At 34.8% G+C, this 23,432-nt stretch overlaps 1 protein-coding gene across 1 annotated transcript in view; it reads left to right on the top strand.

The window, feature by feature from the left end:
- Positions 1 to 23,432, top strand: part of LOC150080733 (peptidyl-prolyl cis-trans isomerase D-like) — a 154,840-nt gene that overhangs the window by 81,518 nt on the left and 49,890 nt on the right. Inside the window, exon 8 of the mRNA XM_090381783.1 lies at positions 16,139 to 16,196. Coding sequence (XP_090237909.1) covers positions 16,139 to 16,196 — 58 coding nt within the window. The remainder of the gene's footprint in view (positions 1 to 16,138; positions 16,197 to 23,432) is intronic.

Raw genomic sequence — 23,432 nt, 5'->3', positions numbered from 1 at the left:
ATTATGATATCATAACGAAAAACTACTGCAAGAAGTGATTGTTTTATTGTTGCGTTCTTGAATCAAAACCATTTAAATTTTTAAATGGTTTAATTGAACAGCTATTAAAATCTAACAGCCACCTAAGTTATGAATGATGTAACGTTTTATGCTTACACTACTTAGAAGGTTGATGTTGATCAAAATCTGGAGAAGCAGATTTTATTTAACCCTGCATTTTTTTATTTTTCGTCCTCTTTTTATGTTTTTGAACTTTTTCTTTTGTCGACACAAGAGACTTCTTCGGTGGCTTTGAAGCTTTTATTCTTGCATAATATTACACCCGCTTCTTACGTTAATGACTGAGTTAATTTCATTTAGGGAATGACGTCATCTCCATCTCATAGTATGAACGATGCAACATTTTATTCTCATGCCCACTACTTTACCAAATCAATGTTAGTGAATGAGTTTGCATCATTAGTGCCATTTAGGGAGTGACATCATTTGCATCATTTCCTTAAGAAAATTTCATTACCAATTGGTTTTACTTCAGTCTGAAAATGTAGTAGGTGCAGTGTTGCCAACTCTTAATAATATTTCCCGCTAACCGCATACTCAAAATCCGCTATTTTTAGCACTTGACCCGCCAAATTTTTAAAATTTTCATTTGTTTGTACTTTGTAGTGAATAAAAACAAACAAACAAATAGTATATATAAATAGTTATTTATTTTCTGTTTTTAATATAAAATCAATATCTAAAAATCTAAATTAATTTCGAAATTCAATACCTCCTCATCATATGTTTCTTGTGTGCCTATTTTGCGAAGCACTTCTTCAGGTAAAACATAATTTTTACAACACTTTTCAACTCTTTTGAGCCCGTATCGTACTGATAAGATTGCATTAACCGTGCCAACACTCATTCTGTTGCGTGTTTTGTTATTTACTAGATTTATGTTGCTGAATATTCTTTCCACATCTGCATTGGATAATGGCAAAATTAAAATACCCAATGCAAATTCGCTAATTTCTTTAAATGGATTTTTACCGCTTGCATCTCGATATTTCGAAACTTCTGACCAAAACTTCATTGTATTGTTGATGTTTTCCCATTTAACGAGAGTAATGTTTATATACTATTGCTCAATTTTTTCAATTTCTACTTCAGACAATTTTAAATTTTGTAATAAATTTATCAGTGGTTCTTTTTGTTTCTTTAATATATTGTTAACTGAGATTAATGACATTTTTTCTAATTCTTTTATGTTGTCCGGAAGGCGTTGTTTTAATTGTTGATACAAATCAATCAAGAAATTACGGCATCTCTCTCTTATTGCCATTTCATCTGTTGTTGTTGTGATAAGTTTATTCATTATTAATTCATTTATTTTTCTTTCATTATTTGGTAAAAACATTTTATTGGCAATCATCGACAATAGCATGTTTAAATCATGTAGTAATAATGTAGGATCGGCAGTATTTGATTCAAAAGATTTGTTTACTCTTTGTACTTCAGATAAGATAGGTTTTAAAATAAAAGATATGCTAAATTACTTGCATCTTTGAACATTGAATAAAGAAGTTCTGCAGTATAACATTTGTCAGTCAAACGAGTTATTTCAAAATGGGCTTTTAATTCAATATACTGTTCTAAAATTCTTGTTATAGCAACTTCAATGGATAACCACCTTGTTTGACACGAATGAACTATCTTTTTCGGATCTGCACCATCGTTTATGGCACTGTATAAATATTTGAATTGATTTTGTCGGCTGGTGGATTTACTAAACGCACGATTTTGCATTGCACGAGGGTTTCTAGGAATACAACTATCGTGCTATACGAGGACTGACTATACTAAGATATTATTACACTGTGGTTATTAGAAATAATTATTACTTATTACTCTTATTGCTCTGTGGTTATTAGAAACGTTGAAAGAGATGTCGGTAATTCGGATCGCATTTCTTGGAAGCCAAACAAATACGACGAAGAAAAATTATCCAATGCCATTCCTTCGCTGTTTCAAAAAAAGGCGTCATTAGAATTTTTTCCACATTTTTAGATTTGATTCAACAATTTAAAGCTATGACCCAATGATCAGGTCGTTTGACCGCGAGCGTAACTACATAAAATTGTTGGGGTTCTCCTCAGGGAAATCCAGAATAATATAAAACCGATTCTTCGCTTTATAAAAAAAAAACTATGAAATATGATATCCCTACTATTTCAATTATGAATTATTTTTATTGTTAATTAAATAATTAATCGAACAATTAATTTAATATTTCTTAAATGAATATTTCTTAATATAAATGTTACATTGCCAAAATACATAAAATGCTAAACATTTATACTCTTCCCGCTAAAAAATCCGCTATCCGCTATTTCATATTTTTATCCGCTAAACCTGAAGCAATTCCGCTAAATCTAGCGGGAAAACCGCTAAAATGGCAACACTGAGTAGGTGCTGCCATAGATGTTTTCTCATCAAAAGACAAGATTTTCTTGAAATGGTCCAGAGACAGGTAACTTGCCTGGCAAGATCGGCAAAAGAACACCTTATATTTAGAGATGACGTGATTGAGGTGTTTAGGGCTCTGGCCAATAGTAAAATGAATGAGGATGAAATTTTAAAGATTATAAATGATTCTAGAACTAGGAGCTGTAAATTCAAGTTACAGGGAGAGATGTTTAGACTGGATTGCAGGAAGTTTTCTTTTAGCCAGTGAGTTATAAATTATTGGAATAAGTTACCAACATGGGTGGTAGACACTGACAATTTGGGGAAATTCAAAGGTCAGCTGGATAGTTACTTACTTGGAGGAGGGAAATGCATAGGCTATTTATTTCCTTTTCTCTTATTATTAATTATTTATTTAATTTAATTTTTTTTTTCTTTTTGGCTGGTGCAACATAAGCCTTAGGCTTCCTTGCACCATATGACCATTACTAATACTAATAGTAAAATTGGTAAAATTTCAAAATGCTTAATTTTTTCATATTTCACATAATGTTTTCTTTAAAAGTTATTCAGTGTCATTATACAGTTGAAAATTTATTCCTGCTGCACTAAAACATTTTTTTAAACAAAACTTGTAAGCATCAGGTGTAAAAAAAAACTGTAACAGTCTGTAAGACTGTGCCGTACTACTAATGAAACACAATTTGCATCATACTTAGTTAAGGATTAAAATTACTGATTAAGAAACATGAGATGATAAATTCCTGATTCAGTAAACTTTCTGTGTTATGATTTGATGAATGGCACAAGAATACAAGAGAAAAAATATTAATATTGATTTTGAGGGATTTGTTAGATCACTCTGAACAATGGATTTTTTCAGATCACCACTTGTGATCTGAACATGGATTTACCACTTATTTAGTTCAAAGTCTTAGTTCAAATTGCATTGGAGACTGGAGGAATTCTTAAGGCTCTTAAAATTCACGGCTGTAGTTAGCCACGTGTTTCCGAACTGTTTTTTTTAGATATGGACTACTTTTATATTTTGTAGTAGAGGCCCGGAAGCACAAAAATATTAAACTTTACATACAAATATATTAATAATTATTTTCTAAATACAATGATATGTACTCATACTTAACATATGTAGTATACTTTAGGTTATTATATGCACACCTGTATCTCCCATCATTGTTAGTGGGACTGCTGCCTACTTCAAAAAAGCTTTGATTTATTGTCAAGCGCTGTGGACCACTTTCATAAGTTATACTGATTACAGGTTAGGAAATTCCGAGTCATCTGATCTTGGGCAAAAGAAGTAAAGGTAGTTGGTTGGTCTCAGGTAAGGGATGTGCTGTTTTATCCAACAAACAAGCAAGCCGACTGAAGAGCACCCACAATTACAGATGATATACTGATGCCTTGTCGTCTTGGCAGTTAAACAATAATAACAGCTCAGTATACACTCTCAGTTTCTCATTTTTGAGCAGTAATAGTTGGCAGAGTTTGTGTGATTTCTTAACTTGTAAATGATTAATTCTCCTAACTATTTGCTTTTAAAATTTTTTGTAGAAGCATGCAGTTGTCTGAAGGATGCTTTCTTTTCTGTGAGTATTGTTTTCTCCAGATATATTGAGTCAGCTACTACAGCAGAAAAAAAAGTTCTTCAATTTTGTAGGTGGAGAAATTGTTATTTTTCATATAAAGTGTTCTTCTAGACTTTATGCTCTAAAATTTATTCATTAAATGACACATTAGCATACATTACTTTGTTTTTGTGCTTTAACAATAATTGTATTTAATAGTACTTGATTTATATACAGAATGTAACAGCCTGACTTATTCTTTGCTGAGAAGGAGAATATATATATATATAATCCATTGTTTTATTTCTTTAAAATTCAAATTCTGGAGCAGTCAAATGTAAAACTGTTTCACTTATGATACTTGCTTTTCAGCTGCACCTGTGTTAAGTTGAAGTGCATCTGTCTGCTGTTAATTCTTGGATAACTAACAGCAAACACGTGCATAATAAATTTCATCAGTTTCCTGATATTGATTTAATTTTACAAATTGCAGCAACTGCCTATAGTACTTTAGGCAGTTGCTGCAATTAAATTAACTACATTTCGTATTATTAACACAATAAACCTAACTTACACTACAGCATATATTGCAATTTTCATTAAAATATGCATTTTTAAGTAATCATAAATCTACTGTATATCTCCCCACAGTGCTCCCACAGAAAAAAATAACTACATCAGAGGAAGCAGAAAAACTAGAAAATAGTAAAACCCCCGATTTAAGGAGCTACATGAGGGCTCTATCTGCCAGATCTGATTGTCCATTAAACTCAAAAGAAATACATATAGTCTCCAAAGTTGCCAGTATGTTGGGATAAAGTGCTATACTATGAAATAAAAAAAAAATTAAAACATTACAATATATATTTTACTATAATTGTGTGGAGTAGGAACTTGGAATTTTGTTGTTCATATGGTGGCAGTGGAGACTTTACTAAAGCTTGTTCAGAGTCTGAAAAAGCTCTCAAGTGCCTTTGCTGGAGGTTCAGATGAGGAAATCCTTAGCTTCCTGGAATTATACTTTATTGTAAAAATATTTTCAAAGTCTGCGAGATTGTGGTTGTTAAAGTGAGAGTTTACTGTATTACCCTCTCAGGAACAATCCAGCTAATGCTGCAGTTGCTAAAACTTTTTTGGTAATAAGTGATGGGAACAGCAACTACTCAAGAAAAATGAACTGTTTGTTTATTATTATTTATTTTATTATTATTTATTATTATTTTTTTTTTCAATAGTTCATGTAAGACATTAAGTTAGTACTGGCAGCAGAGCTTGTGATGCTTGCTTTCAGGTCTATTGATGCTATCATTATTACAATGGTAGATAATATTCTCCAGAAGTTCAAATCAGAAAGGTGTGCCCTCATAGGTACACAGTTGATAGAATCATTGTTCTCCCCACACTGGGTGGAAAAGACCTGAGTTTGAGTCCCATCAATGACATAAGGAATTTTTATGGGCCTTTTTTCACAGCATGGCTGAGTTAGTAGGTCTGAGGTGAGGGTAGCATGGTTTCCCCTTGCTGGAAACTTTGGTTTTTCCTCCAGCAAACAGAAAATAGACCACACAATTTACAGACAGTATATACAGGGCAATATGGCCTTAGTTGCTGATGGCCCTCATGAGTAGCACAGTTGGTAGGATTGCTGTCATCCCCACACTGGGTGGAAAAGACCCGAGTACAAGTCCCATCCATGACGGAATTTTTTGGGCCTTTTTTCACAACCTGGCTGAATTAGTCAGTCTCGGGCGAGGGTAGCATGGTTTTTCTCCCAGAAACTGGGGTTTTTTATCCAGCAAACAGAAAATCAACCTCAGAATACACACAATTTACAGACAAAATACATGGAGCAATATGGCCTTAGTCGCTGATACTCCTAAAACCCTACAACAGCAACAGTCGTTAATGCCTCTAAAACTCTAATACAACAACAGAAAATTGCATATAATGTGAAAATTGAAACTAATAATGTGATCATTGGTGAAATACATCCAACAGTTATGTGACATGTGTCCAGATATGGAGTTTGGAAGTGACAGACAACATATTACAATAAATGTTGGGGAGGGGGGAGTATTTTCAAAAGAGAATGCACCAGTAATGAATTCTGCCATAAATACACATGACTTTACATAAATGCAATGGGACATCCTGAATCATACAAGGATTCAATAAGTCCCATGTCAATTTGCATGCATGAAACCACTCAAACTGCCATATCATAAGAGAGGAATTGCTGAAAATGACCAGTTTTATATGTATAATAGTGTAGAATTAGTCCCACAACCTCTTGGACTATAGCTTGAGGTGGCCAACACAATGTGCGATACCACATGTGCTGCTGGTTTCTTATGCATTTGTCACTGTATTTTCTACTGATACAGCAATATGCTATACCTCAAGTTTGGTGATAGGTTTCCAACCATATCTATATTCTTATTTCCAGTAAACATATTTCTTTGAATGTCACCATCATTTTCCTTGGCATCATTTGCAAATGTTAGGCCTTGTAGCAATCCTTTCATCCAATGGAACACTTCCTTAACACTGCTGATAATCTACTGTTATTCTTATAAAATAGTTCACTATTAGTACATTGTCTTTTAATAACATAAATTGCATAATGTTTAGTAATCTCACATATGATTATGAAAGTCATCAAGTGCCTACTCTACATTGTCTCTATTAGTGCAACTCTCATTTGCTTTTGTTCAACCCAATGTATGTTTCTGGTGGCTACATTTGGAACCATTTTTTTTTTTTTTTAATAATCCTTGTCTGAATTATCTTTCCATAGTGGATACCAAATATGAATCTTCCACATTAACTGATTTTCTCTTCAAATATAATATGTCACAATAGAGGAACTTTAGTTATAGTCAGCACATACAGAAAGCATGGTTCAGTTAAGTCCTTAAAAAGTTTTTATACATGGCTAAACTTTGAATATAAATGATGACAAAACATACATCCAATTTAGACTTACATATAAATATTTTTAATAGAATAAACAAAGTTATTTATTTATTTTTTTTTGTGTATTGGCATTAATCATTATATGGTATGCATGCATCCACCACCATAGTTGCCTTCAGATTGTAGTACTTCAAACAGCACCTGGTATTGAGAAATATTACATTTATTTGTATTAGGTAATTATCCAAACTGTTACAGTAGTATTGCCACAAGGTGTGATAAGGCAGTATTGCAAACTTGGTAACAGTTTCATAATAATAATATTATATAATATTATTATATAACCCATCATATAATTACAGGAAAAATTATTAGTGTGTAAATCCCCTATGATAGACCATCTGACAACTTTAAATTGTCAAACATGCATTGAAAGCTTCTGTATTATCATGCACATACAATTGTGTAAATTTCTTAGTTGCCTTCTGTGATAGTGTAGTGGTTTTCTCACTTGTAACATGTTTAGAGAGGACTGGGTTCAAATCCTATCAGAGACTGGAAGAATTCTTAATGACCTCTCAAAAAAAGAAAAAAATTTGCTCTCTCTCTCTTCAAGTTTATATGATGTATAGTAAAAATACTGTTAGCAGTATATATATATATATATATATACAAGGGGTGATCATTTAATTCACAGACTGGTGCAAGATTTTATCTTAATTGTCGTCATCTAAATCTTCTGTGGATTTCTCCTTGAAATACTCTCTCTTGAACTTTTACCACTATCATACCCACGCATTAAATGCTTCTTGCAAGCCATTTTTCAAAAGACTGTGAAGTGCTTCCGTTGTGGCTCTGCAAGAATCATCGTCAGATGTGACACCCTTGCCTTTCAGACATGGAAACAGGAAGAAATCATGCTGGGGATAAGTTCGGTGAATATGGTGGGGGGTGTTGCAGAACCTCGGTGCCTATGGCAATGATCACTGCCTGTACAATATTAGTGGTATGGGGCTTGGCATTGTCTTGATGGAGAAACCATTTCACACCGGAACATCGCCATCCTACCAAGACACTCATTACCATACGCTTCATTCATCTTTTTAACTGTTTTTGATGCATTTAAGTCCTGTTTGACACAATAACAAATCACATATTGTTGTTCAATCTGTATGTCTGACACCATACATCAGCGACATGTGGCTAAAAAAACTCTTCGTGCAACACTAGCTCGGCACGTACCGGCATGCGCACACAGATCTGCTCAGTAGCAATCAGGTTGAGTGCCTCTAGTGGCAGTTATGGAAAGTTCGTGCAGTAAACATAAAATCTTGCACCAGTCTGCAAATTAAATTATCACCCTTTGCACATGCAAAGGGTGATAATTTAATTTGCAAAAAAATTTTGCTTCCACCACTCCACATCAAACTGGTGCTTTTGAAAAATTTCGTGAAGGCTTTGGCAGTGAACGGTCCTGCATTCACATACTTGCAAGAGAAATTCCTAAGATTTAGTATAGAGAAGATTAAGGCAGGTGTTTTCATTGTCCACAAATAAGTCAGCTTTTCAAAGACGAACAGTTCGAATGTGTCCTTAGTGATAGCAATAAATCAGCGTAGAAACCCTTTCAAAATGTTTTGACTGGTTTTCTAGGAAATGTTAAAGCTTGCAACTACAGGCAGCTTATGGAGGATCTCATTACTTCTTACAAAAAAACTGGGGTGCAACATGTCACTGAAGATGCATTTCTTGCACTCATACCTGGGTTTCTTCTGGTCAAACTGTGGTGCTCTCAGCAACGAACGTGGTGAGTGCTTCTGTCAAGACATCACAGCAATGGAACAAAGATAAAAAAGTAAATAGAGTGCAGCCACGTTAAGCACTATTTCTGTGTTTAGCACCCCAAAATCTATAAAGAAAACTTACTTTCATGCCCTTAACAAGATATGACCCAAAATTTGAAGTTTTATTACAAAGCCCACTTATTGAACAATACGATGGAGGCATATTAACATTATATTTTATGTTGTAGATCTGAAAGGATTCTAAGTTAAAAATCATTGTCAATAAATGTTATTTGTCATTGGAGTATTACCTGCCACTGGCAGGTAAGCTTATAACAGCAGTAGCTTTTGTTGTGGGCAAAAGCTGCTAAAGTTACACTGTACCTTCCAAATGGTTTTGCATGATAGATTTAAGCATTTTTCCAGAGTCCTCTGAAATTGCTACCAGCATTTCTGGTTATTTTTTTACAGGGTCTTTATTACCTATCTTTATTTAGTTTACTTTTCTTTGTTCTGTGTTATATCTGCTTATAAAAATGTAACCACTTTAGGTATTTGAAAAGTTCCAGTACATTAGACTGGCCTTCCAAAAGTTGTTTAAGGGTGAGAGGATCTTATATTTTAGATAAGAAGCTCTGTCACTATGTGGTAAACTGCATGCAGTCAATGATGAAATGCTGAACTGTTAGTAGTATACTGCAGCCATTGCACTGGAGTAGGTCCTCTCCTTATCCTGAGGCACCTCCGTAGCCAGGTGGGCAGGAGCAGCAGTGCGTAGCACATGCTTCTTGATCAGACTGGGGTTCGAGCCCATGACCACCAAATACGGAGGATGCGGAAAGGTCAGGAAATGACTACCGCATATTCCTGGAGCAATATGGCCTTAGTTACTAATGCTCCTAAAAACTAAATAACAACAACAACATCCTTATCCTGAGGGGAGTTATGTGTGCCCTATTTATCTTGTCAGAATGACTTCTTGTCTATCCTTTCTCATGCTTGATTTGATTCTCCTTGATTTTGCCACTGTTGCTGCCATTTTTTTCTTTCCTTTCTAAATGACATATTTATAATCTCTGAATGGTATTTTGAAATTTGGATGTGAGATTTGTTGTTACTTTTTCTGTATGATTAACCTGTTCGTTACCTGGGATTCCGTGTTCTGGTATCCAACAGAGTTTTTTGATTCTATCTTTAAAGTTTTGTGAGAAAATCATTAAACCATCTCAGGATTGCATGTAAACTACTTTTAAACAGTAGTAGAAAAAGTATATTGTGTGCAAGAAAGTTATAACAAATGGTCATCATTCAGAATAAAAATACCATAATATGTTTTTTTGTCTCTAGAGTGGCTTAAAAAGTTTACCTCTGCAAATTCCAACCAGAGGTAAACAAACATGGCATCAACAGTACACAGAATGTAACCATGGCCTGCTTTGCAGATAATTGGCCATCAAACAATCACTTGTTGCCAGTTTATCTACATGATTAGCTTTTCTCTACATGATTTTTAGAAAAAAATAAGCCCACAATCAAGAAACATAGGCACAAAAAAGTTGTTGGAGTGGTTGCTGCTTTCTTAGAGGCTTCTAGTTTCCAAATTTTAAACAACTCTGGGGGTATCCCCTACAACCATTTGTCAAAAATTTTCATTAATGCATGCTGCTGCCTTCTGTCAGAGCCATTTCATGTTTTTCAGTGAACAATGCCTCAAGGGGTGGGGGAGAACTGGCCACTGTTTTTTTTTTTTTTTTTTGTAAGTTTATATCACATGCAGTTTCACTGACAGGTCAGTCAGCAGAAGTTAGCTATCAGTCATAATTAGTAGCACTGTGAAAAACATCACATTCACTGATTTACACATTTTCATTTGTCCAAAAAGGCAACTTTCCCAACTATGATTTTAGAAGAATTGAGTTGCATATAGATAGAGAAGCAACAGCATGCAAAGAAATGTGAAGCTGTGAGACTTACAGAGTAATTTCTAGATTGTTGGAATTATGTTTTCTGGCACTCTTTTTGAAAATTTTGAAAAGTTTTCAAAAAGAGTGCCAGATTTTTGAATTCTGGATTTATGTGGTTTTACAGTATTATGTGTTTTGCTTGCTTGTCCTGATGTGCAAGATAGTCTTAATGAATACATTTTTGTAATTAGTATCATTTATATACTATTATAATCCAATATATACCAGAATATAAGCCACCAGAGCCAAAAACCATAACATTTGATAGCATATACTAATTAAATAAAGTAGGAAGAATGCTAAAATAAAAGCAAAAGTATGAAATATGGAAAAGGTAAGAATATAAAATGTAATAGGAGTAATAATAATACTCAGTCAGAGACCAGCACACATTGATGCTCCAATAAAAGTAATTAGCATTTATCACTATCCATTTCTGTGACCAAATACCAGTAAAACAAAATATCAAAATACAGTAAATAATATATAAAACATAATTTTATATATAAATAAATTTAATTTAGTTATAGGCAGGTACAAGTTTGGCTGTTCACTGGTATACAGGGACTGTTGGTACAAAGATACAGTAATACCCCGACTTACGCTACCCTGACTTACACGAACTCGGAGTTACGCGGTTGCCGACCGGGCTAGCCGAGTGGGTAAAAGTACCTGCCTGGCAACCCAAAGGTCGCGGGTTCGATTCCCGCCTCGGGCTTGGATCAAAGTACTGCAAAAACCTTGGGAGGTGCAATATGGCCACAGAAGCCGATGCGCCAACAACTACCAAATCAAAAAAAAAAAAAAAAAAAAAGTTACGCGGTTCTTGATTTTTTCGTTTGGTGTCTATCTAAAATTAGCTTACCAGTGATTTGGAAGTCAAATCATAAAGCTTGGGTGGCAGCTTCCGTTTTTGAGGACTGGTTTGGTCACCACTTCATACCCGAAGTCGAACATTATTGCAAGTCTGAACAGATTCCATTTAAAGTGATGCTTCTTATTAACAATGCACCCGGTCACCCTCCTGCCAGTCTAATTAATTTCGACCCACGTGTGAAAGTTGTGTTTTTGCCTCCAAACACAACCAGCTTGTTTCAACCGATGCACCAGGGAATCATCAAAACATTCAAGGCTTACTACAAGAGCCGTTCGTTTGCACATCTGAATGAAGCTATGAGACAAAATAGTGAGATATCTGTTAAAGACTTTTGGAAACAATTCAATGTTTTAGATGCCATAAGAATCATTGAAGAATCTTGGGATGAAATTCACAAAAAAAAACATTGAATAGTGCCTGGAAGAAACTTTGTCCATTTTTTTTCAAAAACGAGATGAAAACGCCAGAAACCGATCATGTCGCTCATGTGATAGACGTTGTTAATCTTGCCAGGCAATTAGATTTGGAAGTCAATGGTGATGATGTCAACGAGCTGTTGGATTCACATAGTCAGGAGCTGACAATGAATGAGCTCATAGAGATGCATGAGCAAAACGTCACTGAAATATCCGACACTTCAGACCCAGTTCCACCAGAAAAGCACATGACAATTGCAAGCTTGACAGAAGGTCTCAGCTCAGTTGAAAAGGGCTTAAAAATTTTAGAAAACATAGACTCCAACGAAGAACGCATTATAGCTACAAAGCAAGGAATAAAAAAATTATTAGCTTGCTACAAAGAACTTCTGCATGAAAAAAAGAAGGCGCTATGTCGTCAGACGAATTTGTTAGATTTTATGAAGCCATCGACATCGAAATAACTTTTTTACGTAACTCATTTATTTTTTTAATACATATTTTGTATTAATATGTATAAAGAACTGCAATTTTATTAAATATTTTTCTTCTAAACTAGTGTTTTTGTTAGTCCTTGGTCCCAATTAAACAAAATTTATATGTATTTATATGCAAAGTTGTACCCCAACTTACGTGAATTCGACTTAAGCGATTTTCGTCGGACCCACCTATCGCATAACTTTGTGGTATTACTGTAGTGACATAGTTACAGTACAGAGTAAAAAAGCAAAGTAATTAGCACCTAAGTAGCATGCATTCTTACTATGCAATGGCAGGAACAAAATGGCCAAGTTAGCTTTCAAAGTTGCTGCTAAGTGATGTTCAAGCACACAATGCTTGAAGTGAAAACATGTAAATGCTGGAGTTAGTAATACATTAATTAGTAGATGTTAATTAGTAAACGTTAAAAATTAGAGCCAAAATAAAATAAAATTGAAAAACTATATACATAGCATGGCAAAATACGACTTACGGTCATATGCTCTGGAATGTAGGAGTTTTTAAAAGGGGGAAAACACCATTAGCCATATTGGTATACATTCTGATTACTATAAGACATATATAGTGGCTAATGACACGGCCAACCATACAAATATATACAAACACCCATCACGCAGACAGATGCAAACTCAGAAAAAGGGGTAATATTTATGGGAAATCCATAAAATTATAACTCTGCTGTCTGTATATCATTGCAAACAGTGTCAGTTTTATTGCATGCACATAACATACATTTAAAATGGAATTTGATGAAATTAGATGGTACACCATTATGTTTAATTACTAATGTGCAAGTACACATTACTTGCAGTACTGCTGTTATTGTAGATTTTAAATATTGTTAAGCATTGCATTGCATTGTTATTTTTTTACTATGAAACTCTTTAGAAATACTGGATATCCAATTAGGAAAACTGATAGTTTTAAAGTTAAATGACTCTTTTGTCATATACAGTGATAGCAACATGATCAGGTTTAATTGAAAACAGCATATCCAATTAAGCCGCTGACATATGATCATTATCATCAGTACATTCTGTAGTTAGATCTATTATCTATACTTTCTTTAAAATTAGGTTGATTTAAAGCAAGCAGGTCATCTACAAATCTGTACATAATATTACTACTATCTTTTTCAAAATAGTGTAAAGATTGGCCACCGCACAAGAATAGCTAGCTCCCATAGCAATACCTTTATTTTGTATAAATAAAGTGGATCCATTAAGTACAGTGGTTCAGTAAGCATAAGTCTAATAGTCCAGACTAGTAAGATTTGTTGCAACATAATAGATTATGGTAATCATTATAATAGTGCTAAAATACAATCTTCGTGTTATCATGAGAGATACTAGTGAACAGATTATTGAAATCACATGTACCTATATATTGAATCTGATTTTCAAATGATGCTAGAGTTTGTAATACTGGAGTGCTATTGTTTATAAATTTAGGGTTACGTAGATTATCGATAAATACAGGCAGTTCTCGCTTTATGAGTTCCCCGGTTTACAAGTTTTTTTTCCCCAGTATCAAGTATCAACAAAATCAAAAATATGAACATTAATTGCAAAAAATGAATGCTAAACTTTCATAAATACCACATTCCAAACCACATGTGTAGCTATACAATACAATGTACCCTGCTTTATGATATTAATCAGTTCCAGAGACACCATCGTATCATTAAAATATCATAATGTGAACCTAATAACACATTGTTTTTTGGTAATTCATTTCAAGATCTTGGAAGTTGAAATTTTCACTGTATAACTAAGCTATTTATCTCTCTGAAATGTCATTTTTAAAGTCACGAGCGTGACCTTAAAGCCATCTAAAAAGTCGTGAGCGTGGTTTGTAAATTGTATTAGTTACCAATTCAAATCATTAAAATGCACTACTCTTTCATCATTATCATATGCTCCGTTATAACAATCAATTTTAAACGCCTTTGTGATATTTTTTCTAAAGCACATTTCTGGAGGTCACAACCATAAAACAATAAAAACAATTTGCACTTTCCAGTTTATTGGGCTTTTCTGTTACTTCAAGAAATTATAAATGGGAAATTATAAATGGTAGATTTCAATAATCTGTTCACTAGTATCTCTCATGATAACATGAAGATCGTATTTTAGCACTATTCTTGCATTTGTGAAAATACCGATAGCTGGAATTGTGTGGTTTTTTTTATGTTATTATGGTGAAATGTGTTTCCCCTTTACTGAAATCTTCAGTCACATAAAAAACAAATAAATTTTCAGAATCTTCTCTTCATTCCTTTTTTTTTTAAGCTTCGTAAACTTGTTACTCCACATGAATCGTGTTAGTTGCAATTTGTGTGCTGTTAAAAAAATGCTTATCCATGCAATCGTGAAATTTATAATTAAAAGAGAAGATTATCTTGGAAACAAACGCCTTTTGAAACATTTCTGAAGATGACAACTCCTTGTGCAACAAAGCAGTGAGTGCCGAGCTAATAATGAGTGATCAACGAGTGTGCATTTAGTCGATGATGATGAACATTCTTTAACATTTGTAAGTCATAAATAATTTCTCTATTATTATAATTTGCTTTTTTTACAGGCTTCGTTTTCATTTCTTTCGATAAGTCAATCATTGTTTAAACATAAACTAATCAGCTTACTAATTTCATTGTTGAGAACTTAACCCCTATTTTTAACCTTATGTCTATGGGAAATAAATTCCCACTTTACGAGCGCGCACTAGTCGAGAACTACCTGTATATTGAGCAGATTTTCCAGTATTTTACTCGGTGTGCCTTTATATAATTATATTTACAGGAAGTAATGTATCTAAATCCAACCAGGGATTTATGGAATTTAGGTGTTAGATATACAAAAGGAAATTTTGTATTGTTAATTTTAACATTTACTTTTTTATATTTTGCCATAAGTTGCTTTATAATAATGTGTGAATTACTATTAATTACCTTATATGTATTACTGTTTTATAACTCACTGTTAAGTTTATCACAATAGTTTTTTTTACAGAGTATGCTATAGTTATTCATTATTTTATCAGTTGGGGCTACAACAAAGTTTTCATGTAGTTGTTTTTTCAGCAGACTAATGTTGAACTTCTTAGAATTTGAATTATTGACATTAAGCCAATTAACAATTATAATAATTTTTTTGTATAGAAGACTAATCCACATGTTAAATGTCTTAATAGGAATATTATACTTATAAGACAAGTTTCGGGCAAAATTGAAACAAATCAGAATAGATCTGTTTTTTGTTTAGATTAAATGAAACAGTATGTCTAAATTTAAAGCCATATGACATTATTTCTCTAAGCCATTGAATTAGATATACACAAAAGTGGAAGGAAAAACGTTTTTAAATGGCAGTGCACATTGCTTAGGTTGGATATGCTTCTTCCTAGGATTACTTTTGTATATGAATTCTTATCATAGACCACACAAGAAGAAGTGGATTTTAGAATTACAAAAATTTATACTGGTCTGCTTCCTCTATGGCATACAACAAGTAATATTGATAATTTATTGAAATCTCCAGGTTTTCTTCATTATCAGCTATGTATATTCAAGCAAAATTTATGTGACCTAATTACTTTTAATACTTCATCAATTTTGCTCTCTCTTTCTGTCTTTTTTCTTCAGTGCCGCATGCAAACTGAAATTGAAGTTATATGATGCAGCTTTAGAAGACTGTGATGAGGTAATAGTTTATAAATTTCTGGTCTAGCTAACTTTAAAATCCTAATAGGCTTCCTTTAGATCAGCGGTTCCCAACCAGTGGTTCGTGAACCCCTAGGGATTCATGAAAGTGTTCCGGGGGGTTCGCACTAAAAATTCTGTAATGGAGTCTGCTTAAATTAACAGTCTGCATGGGGTAGCACAGTGGTATCATCACTGTCCTCCCCACACCGGGTGGAAAAGACCTAAGTTCGAATCCCGTCGATGATGCGAGGAACTTTAGTGGACTTTTTCACTCCATGGCTGAGTTAGTCTGTCTCAGGCACAGATAGCAAGGTTTTTTCCCCAGAAACTGGGGTATTTTCATCAAGCAAACAGGCAAACTGACCAGAGAACACATGCAATTTACAGACAAAAGAAATATATGGGTAGATGTAATCATTTATAGGGGATCCTAATATCATAATTTTAAAATTTTGCTTAGATTTACATAGGTAATTACTGTAAACTACCAAATATAACTAATAATAAACAATAAAGTAAAATAAAATTAAATAAAAAGTACAGAATTGCCAAAGAAAGAAACCACATATCCCACAATTCCTTAAAATTACTTTACTATCTTACAGTATTTCATGTTAAATAAATATCAACAACTATTTCTTGACTAAATGTCCAAGAGTTTGTGAAAATGGTTGTTTATGCATGGGTGCTGCACTTCCATCATTTCTGCTACCCAGGTAGTATACATCCATCGTTTGATTATATCTTATATTGTGAATACCTTCACAATGAGTTGCCGAGGTATTGCATTGCTTTGAATAAGTAACGCTTCGCCAGTGGAGAAGACTAATGTTACTTATTCTCGGTGGATACCACCACCCAGACGGGACAGTTTCAAAGCTTGTTGGCTTACTCATCATTGGGTGGGCAAGTACCCTGTTGTTGCAATAGTGACAACCCAGTTATGAAGTATGACTCCACAATATGAGAGATGCTTGATGGTGTAAAAAAAAAAAAAAAAAAAAGAGTAAACTGCAGCCATTATCAACTCACTGCAGGATGGAAGCCACTGCAGCCATTATCAACCCACTGAGGGAAATGGACCATAATCTGCCACGCTGGTCCAGTGCAAGTTTGCAGATTGACCATATTTAGCAGTCAGAGGCTTGAACCTTGGTCTACTCAAGGAGCGTGTGTACTGCACTCCTGCTCCTGACCACTCGGCTACAGACACTTGCTGTTGTGCATGGTTTAATTTAAAACTGTTTCTTGACTAAATGTCTAAGAGTATGAAAAAGGTTGTTTATGCATGGGCAATGCAAGATGTAATCAAACAATGCATGCATACTACCTGGGTAGTAGAAATGATGAAAGTACATTACCCAAGCATAAACAACCTTTTTCATACTCTTAGACATTTAGTCAAGAAATAGTTTTTAGATTAAACCATGCACACCACAAGCATCTCTCATATTGTGGAGTTATACTTCCTAACTGGGTTGTCACTATTGCAACATCAGGGTACCCGCTCACTCACCGAGGACAAGACAACAAGCTTCAAAACAGTGCCATCTGGAGAGCTTGATAATCACGGAATTTCCGAGAATAGGTAACAACATTATTCTCTACTGGGGAAGTGTTGCCTATTCGATGAGTTTTTGAGTGGTGTGAGTATAAGGAGTAACTGTCCCTTTCCTCTTTCAAAGCCATTTCTTCTTCTGCCTCTCCTACTATCACTTTTCTACACCTTTTTTGCTTTCCTAAGTCTAATAGGGACAGAATGTAGATAACAGAGATCTTTATCTCATACCATTTTTCAAGCGGTGCTGTCTGAGTGGTGGTATCCGCCGAGAATAAGTAACATTAGTCTTCTCCACTGGCGAAGTGTTACTCATTCAAAGCAGTGCAATACCACTGGAACTTGTTGTGAAGGTATTCACAATATGAGATATAATCAAACGATGTATGCATGCTACCTGGGTAGTAAAAATGATGGAAGTGCATTACCCATGTATAAACAACCCCCTTTTTTTTAAATAAATATGTTTTCCACACTAAATTTTTTTTTCTCAAGGATCATTGTTATGTATACGTACTTTTTTTTTAAAACCTATAGTACTTAGTACCATGCACAGGTTTAAATTTGAAAAGATGAAAGAAAATACTTGTTGACATTAATTAGACTTAAAGTTCTGCAGATTGTAATTCTCAGGAAATAGTATGAAGGAAGGGTGTTCCAAAAAACAGAAGTTGAATGAATAAATGAGGAAGAAGAAAAGTTGGATCTGTGGGATTGAACTTGGACAGTAAAAGGATGTTGACTGGTTGCAGCACATGTTCGGACTGCTTTGAAAGAGAGAGTGGGAAATAAAGAGTGCCCATGGAAGTATCTATAGAAAAGGCATGCAACAGGAAAAGAACATCTGTGAGACAGAGCATGGAGAGACTGTTACAGATTCAACATTAATTAACCTAACTGCCCTCTTTTTAATGGAATCTAGAAGCCTGACAGAAGTTTTGGGGGCAACTTCCCAGATGTGGGAACGATGTGTCATGGTACACCAGATTTGCAATTTCTACAGAGTCAACAACTGTTTGGTAGAAAAGCAATGCCAAGAGCAAAAGAGAACACCCAGTTTTTTTGATGCATAGGAAGCAATATTTGTAATGTGCTTTATGCCAAGAGAGATTAGATCCCCAAAAGAGATATATCATTTTGCCTAGAAATAGGAGTGTCACAAAAGATAAGCATAGGAGCAGAAGAATCCTTTTTGCAAGATATAAGACAGGACTGAGTTTTAGAAGGATTGAAATTAAGTTATCTTTGCCACACTGGAGAATTACATGGAGATAAACATTTAAAGATTTGGCAGTGGATACTTGAGAAGTTGAAGCTGTTCGAGCAGGGCAAGGTTTCTTAGACTAGAAGGTGGAAAACAGTGTGCTATCATCAGCAAAACTATGGATAGGATTTCCGGTCAATGGAAGAAGGTCATTAATATACAAGAGGAAAAGTGTGGAGAAAGAACTGAACCTTGGGGGACACTAACATCTGCGGAGAAGTTAGAAGACAGAGAGCTGTCTGCCTTCACCCGCAGTGAGACGTCAGAGAGAAAACTAGATACCCAATTACAAAGAACACCTGGTAACCATAGGATGAAAGCTTATTTAGAAGACCTTTATGCCAAACACGACTGAAAGCCTTTGAGATGTCAAGAGCAACTGCTTGTGTTTGACCGAACTTTTCCATTGAATTTGTCCATAGATGGACAACATATGCCAGAGTATCACCAATGGAATGACACTGACGGAATCCATACTGACAATCATTGATCAGACGGAAGGTTTCTAAATAGTTTAAGAGTTGGCGGTTAATTGATTTCTCCATTACTTTGGAAAGAGTAGAAGTAATTGCAATGGGACGATAATTGGATGGAAGAGATTTGTGACCCTTTTTAGGAACTGGCTGGATATGAGCAAATTTCCAAGCAGAAGGAAAAACACCTTTGGAATAAGAAAGTGAAACAAGACAACACAAAACAGGAATAAGTTGAGGGGCACAGGTTTTGAGAACAATTGTAGAAATACCATCAGAATTTGGAGCTTTCTTGGCATCAGATTCATCAAAATCCCTCTGACATCCTTTTAACGGAAAACCACAGGTGGCACTGAATGGAGTGTACTGGGAATGGTTTGAGGTGATTTGCCAAGATCATCAAAACATGAGTAGGAGGAAAAATAGGATGCTAGCAGGTCAGCTTTATCTTTGGCTGATGTGGCAACAGAACCATCTGGTTTTGACAGAGATGGACAAAAATTGTGGCCAATAGCTTTATCAAGAGACCAGAATGCTCAGCTACCATTTGGACAAGAAGCAAGTTTTCTACCCTTAGCCTGTTCGAAATCTAGTTTGGACTGATTAATAACTGCTTTACAAAGTACAAATAATACTTAATAATAATTTTTATTATTATGCAATGTCACTTATAAAAACGTAGTACTCGAAACATTTTATAATAAAAATTCTGAAATGTTATACGATTTGAGAGGGATTCACGAGTCAAAAAAGGTTGGGAACCGCTGCTTTAGATGATCATTTTTACTTTATTTATAAGGTTAAAACACTTTATTTCATTTAAGTAATTATAACTGATTTATTTAAATAAGAACAATGAGAAATACCATCAAACACATTTCATTTTGTTTCCTTCATACTGATGGATTGGAAATCACTGGTCAATGGCAGTTTACTCAGTAGAAAAATATTTCTTGCTTTGAAGATGCTTGCTTTCTACACCAACATGTTAGAAAGGCAACAAGAGAAAGCAATATTCTTGATCTGATGATCAATAGTGATTCCTAGTGTAAAGGATAAGTAAAGGATTCTCAAGTAAAGTGACAGTGATCATAGCATAGCATATTGATATCAAATTTATTCAAAGAAATAACTACTGTTAAGAGTAAAGGGAAAGTTTTTGCAAAGATAATTATAATCAATTTGGACATATTTTAGTCTTTTCAACAGGAAAATTAATGATTATTGATGTTGAAAGTTGTGGGAAATTGTTGATGTTGAAATATATAAATGACAAATGGGAAGTGTTCAAAGAAGTAATCCTAGATGCCATTAAGAGCATTTTATTCCAACCAAGAGATATTATTCAAGATTTGGGCCAATGTGGATGCTGGATGAACTGTGATGAGCTTAGTGACAGAAAATAAAAATGCATCATCTGATTGTAAATTGTCAGGGGCTACTGAGTCCTACAATAAAGTATAACCTAGCATGTGATTAAGTTACTCAGGATGATAGGCAGGCAAAGGCAAATTATGGGAAGTCTTTAGCAAAAAAATATTTTGTCAGTATTAGCCATATGGTGCAAGGAAGCCAGAGGCATTTGTTGCATCATCCAAAAAAAGAAATAATAATAATAATAATCAAACTAATAAATAGATCAAAACAAAATACATATCTGACTCCTTCCTCACACAAGTATCTGTCCAACTGACCTTTGAACTCTCCAAACTGTCAGTTCAACCATCCATGGAGGCATCTTATTCCAGTAACCAACAACTCATTAACTAAAAGAAAACTTCCTGCAAACTGGTCTAAATCTCGTAATTTGAAATTATGATCCCTAGTTCTAGAATCATTTATAACAGTGAAAATTTCGCATCATTCGTTTTACTTTCTCCCTTCTGAGCCTTTTCAACTCTGTCAGGTCCTCTAGGTGCCTAGTTACTAAATTCCACATATTCAGAGTCTTCTCACATTTGAAATCTTTCCTCATATGGCCACTTCTTTGCCAATCTCACCAGGTACATTGTGTATCTTTGGATCCTTTAAAGAAACATATCTTTCTTTAGGTGTGGTCTCCATACCGGAACACAGTATTTCAAGTGCAGTCTTGCAATTACCTTATGCAGTGGGATTATGACATCCCTCTCTACAAACAAATGTATGATAAATCATTGATAGGACACCATGGGCCTTACTTGCCACCTGTGAACACTGTTCAGAGAACTTTGTATCTGGCTGTGTCATAACTCCCAAATCCCTTTCTTCCTCTATTGTTTTTAACTCAGCCCCACCGAGTGCACATGTTATTCTGGGATTACTATTCCAAGTGTAAGTCCTTGCATTTTGCTGCATTAAAATTTAGCTACCACTTTTCTGATCATCCCTGAAGTCTATATAAGTCATCCTGAAGAAGTGCTGGTTGACACTGATTATTAAATCTACTCTTACTCCTACTCTACTAATCTTGACATCATGCCCTGTATCCCTTCAGGAATGTCATTTAAGAAAATCAAAAACAATGATGGTCTCAGTACCAATCTTTGAGAAACCACTTTGTATGTTGGCTCAATCTGAAGAATAACCATTACTTACAACCATCTGTCCTGTAGCCACCTTACAATCTATCTAAGAATTTTTCCTATAATTCCAAGGTGTTCCTGTTTATAGAATAACCTCTCATGTGGGAATGAGTCCAATGCTTTGCTGAAATTTAAGTAAATAATGTCAAAATTATTTCCTACATCCAGCTCATGATTGACTCTATCAAAATAGTTTACAAGGTTGTTGAAACATAATTTTGCTTTTGTTTCCTTCTGAATGTGATTTCTGGTCAAATGATCCTGTACTGCACTCTTGATCATTGATTCCATGATTTTCCCTACCACTGATATCAGACTGAACAGTCAGTAGTTACCCACTTCATTTTTAGATATGCCTTTATGTATTAGTAATACATAAAAAAATCTTTTGGAAATCACATCCTTTCTACAGCACTTTGGCCTGAAGACCAATCCTGTGATTGCTCTCGCTTTTGGTAACACCCAAATCCCTGTTTTTACTTCACATTCTTAGACTTAAGTGTAATGTTTGACCCTAAACTCTGTTTTAATAAGGCGCCTCCGTAGCCAGGTGGGAAGGAGCAGCAGTGCATAGCACATGCTTCTTGATTAGACCGGGGTTCGAGCCCGTCACTACCAAATACGGAGGATGTGGAAAGGTCAGGGAATGACCACCGCATATCCCGGAGCATTATGGCCTTAGTTGCTAATGCTCCTAAAAACCAAATAACTAACTAACTAACTGTTTTAATATGCAGCTGGATAAACTTGCTTCGTGTGCTTAGAGTCTTTGTTAGACAACAAAATAAAATCTGTTGCACATTAAAGATCCCAAAATATTCAAGAAATACATCAGAATGATTATCTACCCACCATTACTATACACATTGGAAGTCTGAGCCTCATCCACCCAAACAACTAAAAAGCCTCTCATTGCATCTGAATATTGGTTACTGAAATGGGCCAATTGGAACTCCAATCTGCTGCCACAAGCTTGAACAACAGCATTAACAAATGCAATGGGGATTCCCCGTCTCTCTGAGCTTATTGATTCCCAGAGGTTGGTTGTCACAATGAAAATGGTTGCAGGACTTATCTCCGAGCCATCCATATGGGATACATGCTGCTGGAGAATCCCTATCTCTGCCTTGCGGACTACTCCTAGACTGGCCACCCAGAATTTGAGACTTTTCCTGACAGATCAATTCCTCTCTTTTCAGATGCTTTCCCAGGTCTACAAACTTGATGCTAACCTTAACAAATTCGCATGTGATAAAAGATATGGAAAGAAGGTGTTTTCTGTGCAATGACATCAGTTAGACTGAGTTTTTTTTTTTAGTTTACTTCACTTTGTACATCTTGGTATTGTAACACCTGGCTCTACGTGCCATGATGG

The sequence above is a fragment of the Mastigoproctus giganteus genome, chromosome 9 (genome assembly GCF_048544385.1).
Source record: "Mastigoproctus giganteus isolate SK-2022 chromosome 9, ASM4854438v1, whole genome shotgun sequence".
NCBI classification, from domain to species: Eukaryota; Metazoa; Arthropoda; class Arachnida; order Uropygi; family Thelyphonidae; genus Mastigoproctus; species Mastigoproctus giganteus.
The sequence above is the reverse complement of the archived record's forward strand: the minus strand, read 5'-3'. Positions and strand labels throughout refer to the sequence as shown.